Source organism: Arctopsyche grandis, chromosome 2 (assembly GCF_051622035.1).
Source record: "Arctopsyche grandis isolate Sample6627 chromosome 2, ASM5162203v2, whole genome shotgun sequence".
Lineage (NCBI taxonomy): Eukaryota > Metazoa > Arthropoda > Insecta > Trichoptera > Hydropsychidae > Arctopsyche > Arctopsyche grandis.
In genome coordinates, this window is record NC_135356.1 from 24,244,449 (window position 1) to 24,258,540 (window position 14,092).

The window sequence follows — 14,092 nt, forward strand, 5'->3', positions numbered from 1 at the left end:
GAGGTCGAGAATTGCGTTTAAAGCAGCCATCCAGTTAATCTGTGGTTCAATCTGTCTGGCGCTTTTCGATCGTTTGCACCAAACCCAGCGAAATGAGCATGCGGTCACGTGGTTTGCAACCATTTGTAGCGCAGCGATTTGATACACCAGCTCAACGAATACTTTTGACAACTAGTCAATCGCCACGATTGCCTAGTTGGCCAGCCCTAGTATATATGTCTGTTTGTTACCAAATTCGATACACTAAAACTCAGGCTAAGGGCTATACAAAATATTCACATTTTCCAACTTTCACCCGCCCGAGCAACACCGGGGCACCTCGGCCACATGCATTAAACCCAACTCAATTTAATTGACAACGGTCAAAATGTCTGAAAGACAGTAAGTAGCCTGAACACGTGCACCCTGTCACTCCCTCCACTCCATTCTCTCCCCCACTTCTCAATGTGTGTAAATGTGTGTGGTAGCTTAGTTACAGTTGTGAGCTCGCGGCCTGTACGCGTGCGCCGATCGATGTTCGGCCTTTAGAGGCTACGGGCCGCGTCTCGGGAGCACCTCGGAGCCTTCGCCCCCGTCCAGGGGGCCCCGTAGGGGGTGCCGCAGCCTTCGCAGGGCCTGGCGCCCCAATCGAGCCGTGGAAAATCCGGAAAATCCCACCCCTTTGTCCTACCCTCGCTGGCTAACAGGTGAGTACAGTGCGTCCAGTACACGCTCATACAACATGAAAAATGTTCAATAATTTCACTCGATCGATTATTTATTATATTGATATTTCGAAAAGTAAAGTGTCGTCGTGTCGCGCGTTTCCAAACAACGCAGCAATTTTGCAAAATAATATACAATATGTCATTTGGTGTGTCGTCTTCGATTTGCGCTGTGTGCTCAACACTTCGTTCAAGGTTGCATCATGTTGTGCACGCTTATTGTTAATTTTTCGTTTTTGTTTATTACTGGTTTTTCCGCGGTGGAAAATGGGCGGCCAACACGCGACTTTTCCCCTGAGACTTGCACGCCCATCGTATATAAAAATGTAATCATTGAAAACAATAATTGGATGTACACATGAGCCACACGATTGACTTTTGAAAGATATTGACCAGAGATGTGTATTTTTAGCATTTTTATATAATGATTTTTCCATTTTATAACATTTTTCATTTATTTTGACTTTAAATTGGTCGCTTTTCATAAATTATGTTATAAAAAGTATTGAAATTAATTTTTCTTTTGGAAATTATGCCTTAAAAAGATAGATGCTACAAGGTGCTAAAACTATATATGCTGAAAAAACGCATCTCTAATAATGATCTTATTTTGAAATTGATTCTTATATAAAATGTTCAACTAAAATTCTGCAAAATACGTGCATACATTTGTGTACCAAAATATTATATTATACAAGTAAATTCAACTAAAACGAATAATATTGAGACCAGTGCAATTTCATGAACCTGTTTCTTTTTCAATGTACCTACATATAAATGTAATAATATGAGAAATTAGCACATCGTTGCAAATTGTATCAGTGTGCTTTTTACCCTATACAAAAAACACTAACAAAGTTGCTGCCGTAGTACTATTTCTCATGAGGGTTGGATCTTTTTTGCATTAATAAATTTATAAATACTATGTACGTGCATACGTTCAAAGATTCATAAAATCGCGCTCTGAACATATTACATACATATGTACATATGTATGATGGCAAAAACGCTTTGTCTCAAACAAAGAGAAAATGGCTACATATTGTACTACTGGATCATCTCAAATTCACTACAGCTATTCAAGGTTACACAATGGGGAGTCAAAAAAATGCGTTAAAAGATCTCATTATGCAATTTTGAACGATTGAACATCGTCATCGAATCGGTCTAACAATGAAATGTCGAATTGGCCAAATATACATATGTAAATATGTACGTACAGACTATCGTAAAACTAAAAATATCCATCAACCTTACACTTTGACACTTTTATAAATATGTTAATGATAATGAATCGTACGATTTGGTTATTTCTAGATAAGTTTTGACATGATGGATTCGCCCAAGTTAAACGAAAAGGTCCACAAGGCCTCGGCGACCCACACAGGAGCCATCAGCAAACGACAAGCTCATCAAAACGACCATTCCAAAGATGAGTTGGAAGCTTCGGCGGTAAATTTTATCACTATTTCATCAAAAAAACAACCAACGATCACAAAAACTGCACTGCCGCGTGCAGAAATATGCACACTCTGATCACAATGTGAAATGAAGATCAAATTTTACATACATACATGTACATATGTATTTATATCATCATCATCATCTACAGCCATTGCTGGATGAAGGCCTCTCCAACACGCTTCCGCTCGTCCCCGTTTTGCGCAACTCTCATCCATCTCACTCGATAAATTTTCCTAATTTCGTCTACCCATCGTCCCTGCGGTTTTACTTTTACCCTTTTGCATTCTCTCGGGTATCATTCTAGCACTTATTCTGTCCTCCTTTCGTCCATTCTTCTAGCCACGTGGCTCGCACATTGCCATTTCAATCTCTTCATTCTATCCACTAAATCCACTACTCTTGTCATGCTTCTCACCCACTTGTTCTGTTTTCTGTCTATCCTCGTTATGCCAAGCATATGTACGTACAACGTTCCATACTATTTTTGGTGCGTTGGATTTTGATTCAATGCACTCAAAAATTCAATTCAATGCACTCAAAGTAGTATATAACATTTTACGCTTGGCATAACGAGATATAACTTCCTGGCCAATTACAAACATCAATAAACAGTTTATAGAGTAATTTTACGGCGCATCATAGAGACATCTATGGATAAATTTTAATAAATTTGCATTTTTGCATCTTTTTTATAAACAAATCACCGAATTTTGAGGTGTTGAAAAACTCAAAATTCGAAAGACATCTATGGATAAATTTGCAGCATTTTATAGATCAGTTAATTCGAGTAAAGTCGTTTTTTTGCGAGAAATATGACAGGGTTGCCAATTTTGTTGGAACCGTTTCAATTAAACTAGATAAATTGATAAAATCTAATAGGAAACGATCGACCTAATAGGAAACGATGAAGGCACATATCCAAGGTCTGGCCAGCAGCATAGACAGGGATTGAACCCATGAACACACAATTGAAAGCATTACACGCTAATCGTTGATCTATGCTGCTGGTTAGCAAATATGCAGAATAACATCGTGCCACATTCATAATTGATTTTTAATTCATTTATCGTATGTCGTATGTACATATGTATATAGGTATTGTTTGTTAATTAACAATACGTATTTGAAATTATACTTGCATTAGAAAATACATACATATATCGTTACACTAACAGTAACTTAATTGTTTTAAAAATCTTACTCGGTAATCTTAATTGGAATAGTTCTAAATAGTAGTATTAAAAATTGTATGTTTTCATATGGTATCGAAATTTGGTAAAAGGTGCATTTGAACGTGAATATGGTTCAAATTTTGATCTTTCAAGTGACCCATCATTCAACAGAATATTCGCTATTTTTAAAACATCGACTGAATAGATTGAACTCTGTGTGCCTTTGCTATTCAAATTGAGTATAGAAATTTATGTACATATGTACATACATACATATAGGAAAGCACTGAAGTGGAATTTGAACCGTGCACTTGAGTGAGCAAAGTTGACGAAATATGGATAGCAGATCTCTCACATAAATACTTCTACCCCCATTCAACGTGTCAGTGTTCAGATATTGGTTCAACTTGATCCCAAATACTCTCAGGAGAGTTATCGTTGTTAATGTGTTTCGTTATCAGTATTCTCTTGCTGTCGCGTTTGGCTACGATTTTGGTATCATTGTATCCGTTCTGCCTAATAAGTTCTTCGTTGCAAAACTGATTTCACTTCGTCGGTATGATTCACGCGACAACAAACACTGTCTCTGCGCGCATAAATACCTAGGATTCTAATTCGATTCACACAAACTTTTGTAGAAAGTGTAAATTTGAAACCGATCGTTCCCAATCGAGATATACGCCTGCCTTAATACTAGCCGTACTGTGATGGATAGTCTTTTTATTTCTCCAAATATATTGAATGCAGGGTCTTCATATCTTATGTATTCCTCATAAATCCTCCAGGAATCGAATTATGACATTACGAAATAAAAACGTTGATCAATATCAATGGAAATAATTATTTTCACGGAAAGCTCCTTGTAGACGTGTCTCACAGATGTGAGAGAAATAAGGAATTCAGTACGCGCCCCGCTCAACGAACAGTGTGAGAATGATATCCGCCTTGGAGTGACGGCTCTGATTCAGCACTTATTATTCAGCGCTATTTTTAGCACTTATTTTCTATTATTCGACGCTTAAAACATGATAAAATAATTTTGATAGTTCATTACAATAATTAACTTCGCAGATTTTGCATTATTTTAACTTAAGACACATATTTTTAACTGGACATTTGACGTTCAGCACATTGGCTAGCGGATTTTTTTCTTAGCACAGTAAGGCAAGTGCTAATATTTACATGAAAAGTCTTTGAGTAAAACTGCTCAAATTCTCTCCTGCATGACAATGAACGATATTTCCACATCGGAAAGGTTACCTTTCAACAATCAGTTACAGGTTTAAAAAAAAGAGCTCTACATAAGAAAACATGTGTATGAATTGAATTTAAATTCCATCAAATCCCGAGAAATAAATGTGAAGTTTAGCTTGTAGTAATTGACTGATCACAGATTTATTGTTTTTTTATTCCGGGTTCAGATAACACTTCAGAATAGATAAAGATTATCTGAAGTGTAGTATGGACCCGGCATAAGAGACAAAAAAGTCTATCGCGTGCATTTGACCTTCAAGGTAAATATGACCGCTGGTTTTTGAGCATAGTACCGGGTTGACACGTTGCAAGCAGCTTGATCCAAGATACAAGATCCATTCTTCTTCCTCGTTTACTTAATGCTGAGTTAATGTGGTTATTGATGTAGTCTGAAATTTGATGGATAATCCGTTTCCACTTTTCCCGGTTCAGTGTATGTATGTACATAAATAACGGTCTCGTCAGTTATTTGATTTGTTCTGACCGTCTCATGTAAAACCGCCTTCTCACTCAACTTCCCTCCAGGGTTCCGGTGACTACCAGCCTCTCTAGACTCTCCATATTCTTACTGACAATATGGCCAAAGTATGAGAGAATCCTTTCCCTACATGTTGTGAAGAGTCTCTCTGAAACTGCCAGCTCTTTGAGGACGGAGGTGTTCATCCGTCTCCAACACAACATTTCGAATGCATCTAGCACATAAGGAGCATCCTTTCTCTCCTTTTCGGGGTTCATGTCTCGTCTCCATACAATGCAATGGGGAAGACAAGAGATCGCATCAGACGGATTTTCGTTCTTCTTGTAATAGAGCAGTTCTTCCATATCTTTATTAGACTGACCATTACTGCTTTCGCCATTCCTATTCTTCTGCGAATTTCCGATTGGCATCCTCCTTCCCTTAAGATCAAGGCATCTTCATACATATGTAGGTAAATAAAGTCGCCGACTGTATCTACCTCATAGACCTCATAGTCTTTTAAAGCATTGAAAATTCATACAAGCACCCAATTCATCGCACCTTTGAATACATTTACGGGTCCAGATTCTTCTGGTCACTGAACAGAAGAGTTTGATGAATATCTAGTTATTCTTCAACGTGACAGCACCTCATAGTATCATATCCGTCATTTCAAAACTGTCCAAGTGGCGATTACGTGTCAACCACGTTTCAAGTCACTTGGACGTCTAAGCTATTCTCATCGCGTCAACTCGGTATTAATAATAAACGAGTCCAAGTCCAGACTGGCAATATACTAATGGATTTGCATATTTATCATTCTAAATATTTCAATATAGAATAAATTGATTTGGGAAGTTTATTAGGCTAGCTACGCCCATCTACCATTTGTTTTAAATTTTAAAATAATAAGATATACTAAATTTTTAGGGTTATATCATAAACTTGTAATAGAAATATTTTCGTTAGTTCTACATATTTAAGGTTTCTGTCAGTTTAATTGGATGTTTCTTTGTTTGTTTGCTGTTTATAAAAGTTATCTTATAGTTTAGTATATTACTTCTTGGTATTTAGGTATATTGAAGATGGTTTTTGGAAGTGGTCGTATAATATCAGTAGCGTCCCTAGACTATGTGCTGCCCTTATACGAAGTTCAAAATGTCATTGCGACATAACCAGCAGCGTGGCTCGGTCGTTAAGCTTCTGCTTAACACTGAGAGGCGCCGAGTTCGATCCCTTGAGCTGACCTCGATTGAAAAGAATTTTTCTGAGTATATCTGTAATGCTGCTGGTCAGACCAGGATTTGTGACTCCTGGTTGATCGTTTCCTATCAGAGTTTGCCAATTTTCTCTGATTTCATTGTTGAAACGATTCCCGATTAAAAATTGGCTAAAAATCCTTCCTACCCACTATGTCACCACTATTTGAGTATGATTAATGTAAATATTACAATAAAAATGTATGTACAATTCATAGATGTCTCGTTAATTGTCGAGTTTAAGTCAGTGTCTCGTAATTTAGCGACTTATGTATATAATAAAAAATGCTGTATTGTTTGTAATTTGGCCAGGAAGGCGCATTGGGGTTTACCTGTAATGCCTTCCTGGTATGAAATAAAATAAAATAAATAAAATAAAAAAATAACAGGTATCCCCATTATGTCGCTATGACCAAACAATTTAAATAGACATATATACATAAACACATACATATATCAATATGATTCTATTAAGAAAATTAATGGCAATAGATAGAGACGATTACATTAGTATATTGGTCCTTGATCTAACGGGCAGAAAAAGTGTTCTAGAATTCTAGAACTAAATTCCCCACTATGCTTGAAGATTCAAAATTTAAAATTTTCGACATAAAATAAAGGGATTGTGAATCAAAATCTTAAAACATTGTAGATTACATTTTTATATCTTGAATGAAATTTATTTACAATAATTTAAATTTAAGTACATGTACAATTATTTTTGTTTTTTTTTTCTTCTTCGGATTATCACCTTTTTTCTTTCACACGGAACGTTCCTAAATAGGATTGCTTTGTATAGGAGTCCACATTCAAAGGGCTCTCATACAAAATTTTCTGAAGAAGTTAAATTTTTACTTTTTACTTTTTATGCTTTCATCCGAGTGATTACTGGACTGATTAATCGAAAATCTTTTGAATTTCAGTGTCAGATATTGGAGAGAGTCAAGTCTGATCGGATCGCCATTACCAAGCCCGAGGAAGATTGGCGCAGGAGGACTATAATAGTCGAAAAGGAGAATGGTTCGTACTGCTTCACGTTGCAGAGCTATGGCATCCATTACAAGAAGGTGAACAAGCAATGATATTCTTAAGTCTGAAAGAAATCCTAATAAACTATTATGCATAGCGAAAAATCGTTAATTGATAGTATGTATGCATGTGTAATATAATAATCTGCTGCGATAAAAAAAATGCGATTCGTTTCAGCTTATATTTAAAATGTTGCAATATCGTTTGCTGTATTCATTATTATGATATAAATATGTATGTATGTCATGTGAAGCGATAACCATGTAAATAAACCCATTCCTAAGTATCGATACATTCGTTATATTTGCGAAACGTGTTATTTTGCATTCAAATGTCACGCTATACTATGTATTTTATTGTATATAAATTTATTTTCAGTTAAAATAACTAATCTGAGCCATATTAAGTTAGGCGTAAACACATACATACATATAGTGTTTGTCTCCGTCCCAATCCTCGTCAGTTGTTTCATTAAAATGCGAATTATAGTATGTAGTTTGCCTTTAACTTTCATTTTAAATATCAAAACTTTATCTGCATTGCAATATATAGTAAATAGTGAAAGTTATCGGCATTCAATGTTTCTAAAATGATGATCCGTTAAAATTATCTACACATCTTTAAACTCTGATTACTCTCCCTAGCCACTCACTGCTTATTGTGATGTAATTAAATTTGAAATCAAAGCCAAATCCTTAAGTTATTATATAGAAAAACTTTCTGAAGATTCTTTCATGATGTCAAATGAGACCGTTACTTTAGTATTGTTTACAATTTTGTGAAAAACTGTCAAAGATTGGGTTCCAGGCGGAAAATGGCACCTGAAAATATATCCATGTGAATATAAATGTTTGTACATAGATAGATGTATGCGAGTTTTTTCAAGTACATTTGTATGTATGTATGTCATGTAGAAAAATATTGTTTAAAAATACATCGGATTTTTTCGCAACTTTTCCGAATTTTTTCGACTCTTCGATCATACGGGCTTATTTTTATAGGTTTTTTATTTAACTTTTACTTTAAAAAAGTATCGTAAATTAGACTCAAGTTTTCAATTGTTGAAATAGCGTTTGATTTCAGCAACGCTTGTAATTCCGAATCCACTTATTTATTTACGTTTCTACGTTCGTCAAAATCAGTTAGTAATTTGAGTCCGTTTTAACATATTTTTCCGGAAAAGAATCTCAAAATTTAACGCTGTAATACATACGTATATAGATTTTGATTTGTAAGCTAGAATAATTGGAAGAATTGTACATATAATGATATATGTATGTACATATTCACTGGCAACAAACCTGCTGAATCACGAACTACCGAATCACAATCTTTATCTCGACGGGATTTCTTCGATTGTTCCGGACTATATTTATGTGGGAAAATACAAAACTGGTTTTGGACTAACCAGGTGCTATTAATTAATGTAATAAGCGCTTGTTTAAACATCACCTCGGCGAAGCTGTGTTACTAGCGTTAGTTAAGTGCGATGTAAATAATTATAGTATATGTATATATTTTTTTTTAATGTTTTGCGTATTGTATTGGGATACCAAGCGATGAATTGCGAAATTTCCCACTTGATTGACGTAGTTTTGCCTAATGTATCTAACCCTCGTTATTATCTACATACATACATACATACATATGTATGTATGTAATATTAGTAAATGCGTTACTTGGTAAATGTTTTACTGTTTACTAGCATTAAAGTATATTATACTAAAAGATTCATCAACTTGTTAATTGTTTCCTTTGTTCTATATTTGATTTTAAATAGTTTTATTGATAGCTCAATATTAAATAAGATTCCGATTTAGGGCTGGGCCGCACCGTGCAACTTTGTCGGCCGACTAGTTGCGCGACACGAAAAAATGTATGGAAATGTGTGCGACAAACAAGTTGACGGGTGTGGCATGTCCCATCTACCTGCATGCATTGGTCTGGTCACCCTCAACCAAGTCGCTCGCAAGTTGCACGGTGCGGCCCGGCCCTTACTGTCTTCTCAGATATCTTTGTAATTAATCACTATTCCATATACATAAATCCCTCTTCAACCAATAACTCACATAATCTCTTCCCAACTATTTTTTACTCTTTATCTTCATTTAGATTTTGATTTCAATTTTAAACTATTTAAATGTCGATATTGTTTTTTTATAGTATTGTATAATGTGCGATTCTTATTGATTAAAATAAATAAATAAAAAGTTTGATACCAACATATTATATACATATGTATCCAGATCCATTAGGTAATGCCTCGTCGATTTATCTCAGTTACATGTAATGTTTTTTACGTCTACTTACGTACTGTTGTTTTGTAAAGTGTATTGTTGTTTTATAGGAGCAAGAGATAGAAATGATCACTTATGTGGATTATGTGGAGTTTGATGGACCCGCGTACAGATCCGGAATGAGAGAAGGCGACGTGATCCTTTCCATAAATGGAGTCGACATGGAGAAAGCAGATCACAAAACTCTGGTTAATTTTATCAAAAATTGTGACACGAGAATGCGAATGGTTGTGCTGTTCGAAGATTGTGTTAGAAAGGTGGGTGTTGGAAAAATAAAATAAATTGAATTTATTATTTGCATATTTTCAAAGTTTATATGAAATTTAGCTTCTTTAGATAGTTGTTTGAAAAATCATACTCCCTTCTTTCGTTGTTAACTTCTATTATATAAATACATTTTAATTTTGTCTGATGTACAAATCTACTATTTGTAATTTAGAACTTTCAAATTTTGTATACTATCTCACTTAATTGAAGTATCCTTCAAACTTAAAACATGTTCAAATCATCTCAAATGTCCACGATCTTTATAACATTCAAATCTCGACCAATTCTTCATTCAGATCCCGTCTTTTTGCTATATTTATTTATACGATTTGAAACATTTCTTTCATTTACCTGTCATCGACTGATCAGTATGTATGTACATACATATGTAAAGGACTTTTTTATGTTTGTTTTTTTTCTATTGGCAACAATTTTTCCAACAACAACCAATTTGACAGGTAATAGCTGATTTTTGCTTAATTTGTGTTGCCATTTCTTCATAAATAGATTTACGCCAGAACAACCCTTGTAAATTGTGCAAATTTGTTTTGAAAATCGTGGTTCAGTTTGCGAACTTACCGTGTGTGAAGTAGCTATTCAATATAGCTATTCAATAGCAATAAAGTTAATACCATAATCTAAAAACTATAATTGAAAAAAAGTATCATTTATTGTATATGTATATATGTATGTACATTTCAAGATGTGTATCTATGATTTCATACTGATGTATTTGTGAAATTTCAGGTGGAACTTCACATACGCTACATAGAACTTCAGAGAATGCTCCAAGATAAAACTAACGAATTGGAAAGGTTGTGTTTGCGGGAGCGTGAGCTGCTCGACGGAAAATGGAAAACCCACAGTCTACCATCTCAGAGGAAGAAGAACGCAAACGACACTGGTGAGGAAACACCTTTGGAAGAAGACGGGCCTAATTATCTTTACTGCCGTCCAACAGTTTCGACCGAAGATGTCGCCTCAAAGCAAAAACACACTCAAGTAATGCTCACCTATCAGTATTTGGACCCCAGCTATAGAGCTTACGTTCTCCAGCCGTCAACTTCAAGGTCTGGTGATTATGTGGTCAGTCTGGGACCTCCCCGTAGCAGGAGCGACCATCATCATTTCATCGTAAAGACACCATGCGATAGCCAAGGCGTCAGCATCACTTCGAGACCCATCCACCCGGGATTCGTCAATCAAGCCAACGGGACTCAAACTCCCCCAAATTCAAAATCGACAAAAAAGACGCACAACCATTCCCACAGATGTAATCCTTGCTATCCACCACAGAATAACCAGGACAGTGCTAGTTTGGAAGCATACGATCTGGCAAGCCCCTGCTGCGATCCTCATTGCGTACCCAGTACTAGGAGACGCATGCGACATCACAAGCATCATGAGAAAGAGCATCATCATCATCACCACCACCATAGGAAAAAGGAGAAGGTGAGACCACCCGAAAAAGAAAATACGAAGAGGGAATCCTCGTCACAGACCAGATCCAAATCGCAGTGCCAAGCTCCACCTCTTCAGAGTGCTCCAAGATATCGCTACCTAAACTTTGGAGCTGGTCTCGTCAGCCAATGCAGCTTGCAATCTTGCACTTCGAGCGAAGTAAGCGTCACAGTTCCGACTTGTGAAAGCTCAGTAGCCAGTTATACAACGTCTCTAAGCACAGACACCCTTTACTGGGATAATCCAAACGAAAACAGACATGCCAGAACGCCTCCGAAGATGCAAAACGTCAACCATCATCACCATCAGATATATCAGCCGCAGTACAAGCCGAAATCTTGGGACAACTTGACAACGAAAGCTTTCGGAGGATATGGCTTTGGGTATGGGTATTCTGACACTTCATCAAAGCAAAATTCGAAAGGCCATAACAGAGCGCACAGCACCAAAAGTACTCACGAGCATCGCAACCACAGACACTCGGCCAACGAGAAGCAGATTCAGCACAGGATATACGTGCAGCATCAGCCACATCAGCGGTATCCTCAGCCGAACAAATCCACCGAGAGTCTGTTGGTTGTCTCCAAGTACCACGACCCCACCCTGTCCGATTCGAGCATATCGTGCGAGTGCCTGGACGTGGGATCACCAGATAGCACAATCAAATCCGCTGGAAGGTTTTTTCCGAGGAACCCTGGAAACTTGGCTATGAGCCCGACTGATCAACGGAATACAGGGTATTACTCACAGCACATTCCGCACCCTCAAGGCAAACGCTGTCATAACATACCATCGACTAGTTCGGAAATCACCCGACTTTAAATTTCAAATTATGATACTGTCTAAAAGCCATGATAAAATATATGTATGTATGTATGTGTGTGTGTATGTATAAGAAAGAGTGAATTTCATTATTAAGAAGTTTTTTTTTTGAGAAAATAAATATTACTAGAACAATTATTATATAATATGTACAATATGATTTTGAATTATCAGTAAATAAATATAATAGTTAAACAAGGAATTGTACTGTATCTAATACATAAATGAATTTTTCAAAAGAAGTATCATTAAGTCACTTTGTACTTTGTTACGCAAAGTTCTACATATATAATAGAGCGATAGTTGAAAATAGACTGATTGAAATTAATTGAGAGATAATAGAAAAATAAATAAAGCGAATGGAAATAGTGAAAAGATAATAAATTTTTGAAGTACATAAATTAACGTATATATGTATGTATGCAAAAATTTGATTTAAATCGATTTAACATAAATATGTATTTTTGGCTTCATAACCTACGAATTTTAAACAATTATTATTTTACAATAATAGGCAACCGAGTCTATGAATCTATTGCTACATAATTTGTCTTATGATACATAGTTTTGTTTTCTATACAATATTTTATTATTATGTATTTCTTTTTTTATGTTTTTAATCGATGTTTTTCAATATGTAATGTTTATATTGATTGTTACTATGTTTATAAAAATATTTAGAAAAATATATAGTTGATATGGTATTATCATCGTTTCATTTGAATTAAAAATAAGTTACTAGTCCCAAAATACAAGTAACTACTTACAAGTGCAAGGGCAAGTATTTATACAATCAGAGTGATAATTTGAACCAATCATTTAACAAAGTAATTTAGATACATAGCAACATTCTTGTGTAAGACGGTTTTTATCAAGAGATTTATGCATATCCGTCAAGTGCTAGAGATAAAGACAGTTTATTATATGGTTCTGGATAATGATTGATATATTTGAGAATTGTATGGGCTATGAGACAGCTGCAACTGCAGTAATAAAGATTATGAAAAATAACACTTAAGAATTGTCGTCTGTGTCTGTGACTGTGTCGTCTTAAAATAACAAAAAACGTAGAGACCCTAATAAATTATAATCTTCAAGTATCTTCAAGATAAACAGGTCGTGTGACTGTATCGTCTTAAAATAACCAACAATATGAAAACCCTAATAAATTGGAAAATAAATATATTGAAAAATCTAATCAATTATTATATAATAGATAATTTTAAGAATAAACATCAATAGTGGCATTCAAATAGTTAACGAAGTTAGACAATACGTAGCGTTATTTTGTATTATGTAGACATACTTAAAACTTTGCAAGCTTGTAGATCTTGGTTTTACGATATCGCGGATTACTTTTGATCCTCGCTAAAATTCGTAAAAGACTAATTAATATTGAAATTCATGAAAGCAATCAAAAGTACCGAAAAGGTGGTCGTCTCACGAAAAACTACATCTAGATTTCATTTTGGGGTGAAATCGGAAGAAACACGGGAAAGATCGATAAAAACGTGACATGTTTAAATGGTTCCACGGGAAAAAATATATACGGAAGATTCCTATTTTATCATTTATATATGAAGTATATATACAGTTACAGAGATGTCGTTGATTAAAAATATTTTAAGAACACGAATTTTCTTGGGACCCGCAGTTTAAACGCAGACTACATAAACACGAGAATTCTCGTGATCCGCCGTCAAAGGTTGGGCACTCAAACAAGAGAATTTTCGTGACCCGCTTGCAAAGTGTTAAGCGACCATACCACCAGTGGCGTAGCTATGAATTTTGGTACTCATCCAAAAAATAAGCAAATTACCTCCTTACGTGATTTTTAAAAATATGAGATGAAATAATTCTAATCATTTGTATCACATATTTACTTAACAGGCTTTAAAAAAATTTC

General features: G+C 35.4%; 1 protein-coding gene across 1 annotated transcript; it reads left to right on the forward strand.

The window, feature by feature from the left end:
* The first annotated feature begins 443 nt into the window (after positions 1–443).
* Positions 444–12,889, forward strand: ssp6 (PDZ domain-containing short spindle 6). The gene is made up of 5 exons (XM_077445791.1): positions 444–686; positions 2,022–2,156; positions 7,234–7,377; positions 9,687–9,893; positions 10,651–12,889. Exons 2-5 carry the CDS (start codon positions 2,034–2,036, stop codon positions 12,184–12,186), a joined length of 2,010 nt encoding a protein of 669 aa, XP_077301917.1. The 5' UTR covers positions 444–686; positions 2,022–2,033; the 3' UTR covers positions 12,187–12,889.
* The last annotated feature ends 1,203 nt before the right edge of the window (positions 12,890–14,092 follow it).

What these genes read in the sequence shown, in the direction of transcription:
- ssp6 (XM_077445791.1), top strand. Translation starts at nt 2,034, where the DNA reads ATGATGGATTCGCCCAAGTTAAACGAAAAGGTCCACAAGGCCTCGGCG. An exon ending in ATGAGTTGGAAGCTTCGGCG is followed by an intron (nt 2,157 to 7,233) that starts GTAAATTTTATC and finishes TTTGAATTTCAG; the next exon opens with TGTCAGATATTGGAGAGAGT. An exon ending in ATGGCATCCATTACAAGAAG is followed by an intron (nt 7,378 to 9,686) that starts GTGAACAAGCAA and finishes GTTGTTTTATAG; the next exon opens with GAGCAAGAGATAGAAATGAT.